At 46.5% G+C, this 6,068-nt stretch overlaps 1 protein-coding gene across 4 annotated transcripts in view; it reads left to right on the forward strand.

Annotated features, from left to right (window-relative positions):
* The first annotated feature begins 5,744 nt into the window (after positions 1-5,744).
* The window catches only part of SEC23IP (SEC23 interacting protein), a 50,092-nt gene continuing 49,768 nt past the window's right edge, over positions 5,745-6,068 (forward strand). For all 4 annotated transcript variants that reach the window (XM_024755950.1, XM_024755949.1, XM_024755948.1 and 1 more), the window contains exon 1: positions 5,745-5,966. In XM_024755950.1, the coding sequence (XP_024611718.1) occupies positions 5,804-5,966 (163 nt within the window). In that variant the 5' untranslated portion in view covers positions 5,745-5,803. The remainder of the gene's footprint in view (positions 5,967-6,068) is intronic.

The raw sequence follows: 6,068 nt of genomic DNA on the forward strand, positions 1-6,068 counted from the left end.
ATACCAGCAGGAAGTAAATTGCCAAAGCTGTACAGCCCCCAAAGAGGACATGCTTCCCAGCGCTACTTCACATATGGCCTTGGACGACCATGGTCAAGGAGAAACCCCCAGAGGGCAAAGCCAGGGCCAGGAAGAACTGCGCACTGGGGAGTTATTTACAGAGGACCAAACCAAAGACAGTCAGGACTAACCACAAACATTCTCCACTGTCAGGGCAAGGAGTATTTTCAATTTATGCCTAGCAGGATTCAATCATTTCTATGGAACCGTGATTACTGTGTTTTCCATTCCTCTTTTTTTCCCAGTGGGAGTTTCCATTGCAGTTACCCTGTTTTTGCTCCAGAACTGTCTATTGGGTGTCTTATAGTCGTAGCTCCTGAGGAACCACATCCAGACACATTGGAAAGGGCTGAGCTGCCTAGAGATCCTGGATTTTTAAGCTGGATGCAGCTGGTTACCCACCTTGGGGCATGAGTATGTTCTATTTGGGAATAAGGGTGGGTACATGATGGCCAGAGGGACAGACTGCCATGGCAATTGCCATTTGCCCACCAAAATCTTCTTCCTCGATAGTTACAGAATTGTAGTTACGATGTGGGTACCCAGGTGGGGAGTGTATTTTCCAGCTCTTCTTGCACCCCAGAGGAGTGCATTTTGTCAAAGTTCACACTAGTGGAATGTGAACAAAAGTGATGTGTGCAACTTCTGTCTCACTTGTTAAGATGGGACATTTGTCCCTGAACTGCCTGACGCCTTCCAACTTCCTTGGGTGGCAACAACTTGAGCAGCCTCAGAAGCCCCATGTTGAAGACAAAAGCTGGTCACCAACACGTACTTTTGTGTGGGTGAGACACGAACATTTGTTTGAGTCCTTGCATTTTGGGGTCTGTTTGTTTGGGAATTTGCTTGAATTCCCCTGTACACCTGTGTTGGATATCATGTTACCTGCATCCCCCATAGGAGGACTTTCTTAGCCTTATTCTTTTACTTTTGGTGGAGCAAGTCCTTCATATTTTCTTAGAAAGTGTGCTTGAGAGGTAAATATTTTGGGAGCTGAATTTCTTTGCATTTGACCTGTTTTTATCCTTCTGGAACCTATAGAGATCTTTGTCTCCAATGCTCCAGTATGTATGTTTTCAACCATTGTGCTGGGTACCAATGAGAAACTTGTATACTTCATTTCTGGGAATTAAAAAAAATTTTTTTTCCCTTGATGATTCCCTCCCCTGTACTTTCTGTCTCTCTTAGCAGAGCTCTTAAAATTCAGATATTGGATTTTCTTTCATGGCAATCTAATTTTCTTAGGTTTCTCTCCTAGCTTCCATCTGTTTGTCTTTTTGCTTTACTTTTTGAGAAATTTCCTCATACTTTTTTTCCTTCTACTGACTTTCTGTTTTGTTCCCTAAATATTTCTTTTCTTTTCTTTCTTAAACACCCTGATCTTATTTCTTGGTTGCAGATCCCTCTGAAGATATTATTGATAGATTTTTGAAAGTTCTTCCCTTCTTGTGTCGGTAATTTTTTCTAAATTGCCATTTCCTGTTCCTTTTGTGGGTCTTGTTTGAATCACTATCTTCCAGGTTAAAGAATCTTCTCGAGTATGTGGTAATCATATTTAAAGTGTGGGGACTACCTCCCACCTGTGCTTTTTCTGATCACATCTGTCAACCTGACTTGGTGCCCAGCACATCACCTTGTACAGAAAGCAACACAAACCTTCCTCCGAAAGAATGGCCATTTCTGACAGTGACAGAACATGAGGCTCTTTTCCCACAATTTCTGAATCAACTACATGTGAGCTGATGCCTCCTACATCTCATTTTAAGCCTGGACTTCTTTCTTCAGTTTCAGAGCCATATATCTAATGGCCAGGCATCTCCATTTTTAGGTTCCAGTTTGTCCTCCTGTTCCACTGTGTTCCCTGAATCAGAAATTAGCACACTTTCCCTTCAGTCACCTGTGTCTCATCCTCCCAGTTCACCTGCCTTGCCAGGGGGAGGTGAGTATGGAAGCAAGAGAGGGTGGCTGTCCCCTAGAGTGTGAACTGTCACGGCTCTGCCCATTTGTCCACTCTTGTATCCCCCGTGTCTGGCATAGGAGCAGGTTCACATAATAATATTTGCTGAATGAATATCTGAACAAAACAAAAAGCATGGGGACTAAAAAGGTGATTGGGAGCTCAGAGCATATACATGGGTCTTGGTTTTTTGTCCAGATGAGTTTATTTTCTTACAAGTATTTCATGGAAATAGGAATGTAGCAAGCCGGTCAGGGTAGTAGGAAACAAATGTTAAGTACAGGTTCGCGCATGTTGCTCTATTTACACCTGGGAGCAGGCTTTCGCAACCTCGGGCGCAGCAGCTGCCCTCGTCCGAGGCCCCTTTGCAGACGCAGCCCTGGGCACACTTGGCACAGCTCACGGGGCAGCAGGGGCAGCAGCTCTTGCCGGAGGTGCATTTGCAGGAGCTACAATAGGCGCAGGAGCCACCAGTGGCTCAGGGACACTTGGGGGCCATTGTGAGCTGAGCTGACACCAGAGGTGCAAATCAGTGACCAGGAAGAGGCTCTTGGGTTAGTGGAGGGTGTGTTCCTGGGGCTTGTTGATTGTGAGCTTAATTAGGGGGTGATTCTGCTCTGGGCTATCTCATTGGGAAACCCGGATTTAATCCTCTCTAGATCTTTTGTTCCCTGACCCCAACAAGATGCTTCTAATCTCCTGCCTAGAGGTTGAAGACCCAGCAGCTAGTGTTTTTGGAGCTGAGTGAAGAAATTGGGCTGGGTTTGTGCAACAGGGTGTTTTATTACTCAGTATGTATGTATTTGCTTAATCTTCCTTCTGTTTTACCCTCTCCAGAAGGGAAAACTCAGCCCTTTTCCTTTTTTTTTTGCGGTACGCGGGCCTCTCCTTGCTGTGGCCTCTCCCGCTGCGGAGCACAGGCTCCAGACGTGCAGGCTCAGCTGCCATGGCTCACGGGCCCAGCCGCTCTGCGGCATGTGGGATCTTCCTGGACCGGGGCACGAACCTGTGTCCCCTGCATCGGCAGGCGGACTCTCAACCACTGCGCCACCAGGGAAGCCCCAGCCTTTTTCCTTTAAGGGGGATGGTCAATAGTCCAGTTACTGAGAGTGGGGGAGGGGGTCTGTTTCTTAAACAGTTTTAACCAATCCTCCTAATTATAGGATCTCTCTCTTCCACTGGACTGCCACTTCCAGAGGTGCCTGAGGTCATCAGGTCCTAAATCTTTTGGTGATCCTGTGGTGCAAATAATGTTGTCTTTGAGTGTTCCCCATTACTGGTTTGCTAAATCATCTACTACTTGCCTATTTTTTTGGTGCCTTCCAAAATCTGTTGCTGCCAAATCTTCTCCCATTTTCCTCATCCTTATGGGTTTATGCCTAAAAAAAACAAGCAAATCCATCTGTGTTTTCAACAGAGCTTCAGGAAGAAGAAAATGAAGATACAGCTGTTCAATCTGACATCTTTCCCCAGAAATTACTCCTGTTTCTGTTCATTCCTACTGCAGTCGCTCTAATTTGAGCCACCATCATTGCTCAGCTGGTCCACTGCAGCAGTCGGCCAACTGTTTTTTCTGCTCCCGAGGCTTGCTCTTTCCTTATCTATTTTATTACACTGAGGACAGAGTGAACTTTCTACAGAGCAAATGTTATTTCTCCACCTTCCTTTAAATCCTTCTTTCAGTCCCTTTTGCTCTTAACTTGTAAGGACCCTGTATCATCTGGCCTTGGTCTACTTTTCATTCTTATCTCCCAGCTTTCTCTCAGTTGCTCACTAGGCTCCAGCCATGCTGTAACCCGTGTTTCTTTTAACATTAAAATATGGCATCTTAAGGTAACCCTACATACTGTAACTTTATCTGTAATTGTCTCTCACCACTTCTTCCGGTCCCTCTCCTCCAAGCTTTTCCGGTTAACTTCTACTTATTGGCTTTCAGGTGTCAACTTTAATATTTCTTCTTCAGGAAAGCCTTTCATGTCACTCCAGACGAGGTAGGTCCTTTGTTGATGGTCTGATTGTTCTAAATACTTGCTATCCCTCCCCTAAAAGGGTTACACCTCCCTCTCCTGATGGTGTCAATATTCCACACAACACACTTTGAGATTTTCATCACACTTAATTTTATTGTTATTATGTGTTTAGTTGTCTGTCTTCCTGACCAGACTGTAAGCTCCAAGAAGGAAAGGTCCTGTGTCTATCTTGTATACCATGGTACCCCAATGTTTAGTATACTGCTTCGACCACCCATAGTAATGACAAAGACCCCCTTGGCCAAACTCTAGAATGGCTACCAACAGCTTAAGGCCACGTCCCCAGGATGAACCCTGTCCCCCTTAAAATGCCTGCCTGAGAAAGCTCAACACTGCCAGGAGAATTTACTGTTTCTTCCAACCCAAACCAGGTGATAGGCATATAGGCCCTGAACCTCCCTTAAAGCAGTTACTTTAGAAAGCTTGCGATTATAAATCCTTTCTCCACCCCTTTCGGATATAAATCTTTTGTCACCCAGAACTGCCTTCTCAAGGACCTGAGAGCTGTCTCCTCCCAGCCTGCTGGGTACCTTGCTCTAACTTGTACCACTGCATGTCATAAAGATATGAGAAGTTAATTTCTGCTCCATATAAGTGCCAATTAACAAGCCCAGTCGCATGGACCAACACCCCTTGGCACCTTTCGATGCCTTTGCCTTAGCACACGCCAATCTTTAAAGTCTCCAGCCTTTTGTTTTGGGGAAGTTCAGTTCAGTTCACGATGAACCCACTTCCTTAATGCAATAAAAATCTATCCTTATTGCTTTAAACTAGTATCTGGCTTTGTTTTTGTTTTGTTTTGACAGTAAGCATACTAGTTGTTGAATTAATAAATAAACAGATACTATATAGGTGTGAACAGCTGGGGGAGAGGGTAGTTTCATTATTTGAAAGCTTCCTTTGGGTTTCTTCTATCCCTCTCCCACCCTCCAAGAAGTTGATTATCTGTTATTTTTTCTTTCATAATCTCTAACTATGTGAAAGATGACAATTATATCCAAATTATCCATAGTGCATTTTAGGATTAAACTAGTCAGATTATTTTAGACAGATTATTTTAGACAGATCATTATAAAAGTCACACGCCTATTTTAAATGTCAATTCCCTGGTTTCACTTTTAAACTTTTTTTTCTTCTCTTTGGCTTGAAAACTTCAAAAGTTCTACCATTTCTATTTCTGGGCGCATGACAAGAGTTCAATTCAGTCCAAAACAACGTGGGCGGGTTAGATGCGGGTGTTTGGTTACAATTGGTGAGTTTGGCTAGACTTTAGCTGCAAATGGCCCCCACACCTTTTCCTCCCTCTGTCTGCGGCTAGCACTCTGCTACCTGCGCCTGCGTGCTTTCGCTGTTCCGCCAAAATTTTATCTAGTTAGACGCTTCTGTGGGTACTTTCAGGAAGCCTAGACAGCCCCCCGCAACCCGAGATTTTCAGTGCCGATTCGTACTTTGATTCACAACCAGAAGCGTTCCCTCACCCATGCTCCAACCCCAGTCGCAGCCTCCACCTCTGCCTCCCTTCCGGCCCCGGCAGCGGCCGAGGGTGTCACGTGCTAGGACCCGGGCGTGAAGCCTGCGCCGCCATGTTGGTTCCTGGCGGCTTGTAGGAGAAGGCAGAGGGAGGCTGACCAGCCGTCCGGAGTTCCGGCCCTTGTGCGCAAGTGCGGAAGTTTGTTGGCCCCTACCGTGACCGGTTTCCGGCTGGTGGTTCCGCACCGGCCCCCAGTAGACGTGTAACGGAAGGTGGGCCGCAGCCATGGCTGAGAGGAAACCTAACGGTGGCGGAGGCGCAGCTTCCACCTCCTCGTCGGGCACTAACTTACTTTTCTCCTCCTCGGCCACGGAGTTCAGCTTCAACGTGCCCTTTATCCCAGTTACCCAGGCTGCCGCTGCCTCGGCCTCCCTGCTCTTGCCTGGAGGTAATAAGGAGATGAGGATCCGGTGGGGCAAGTGTGTGCGGGGAGGTGGGCGGGCGGCGGGCGGTGGCGAGGGGCGGGCGGGGGCGAGGGGCGGGCGGTGGC

Source organism: Neophocaena asiaeorientalis, unplaced genomic scaffold, assembly GCF_003031525.2.
Source record: "Neophocaena asiaeorientalis asiaeorientalis breed wild unplaced genomic scaffold, Neophocaena_asiaeorientalis_V1.1 scaffold85, whole genome shotgun sequence".
NCBI lineage: Eukaryota > Metazoa > Chordata > Mammalia > Artiodactyla > Phocoenidae > Neophocaena > Neophocaena asiaeorientalis.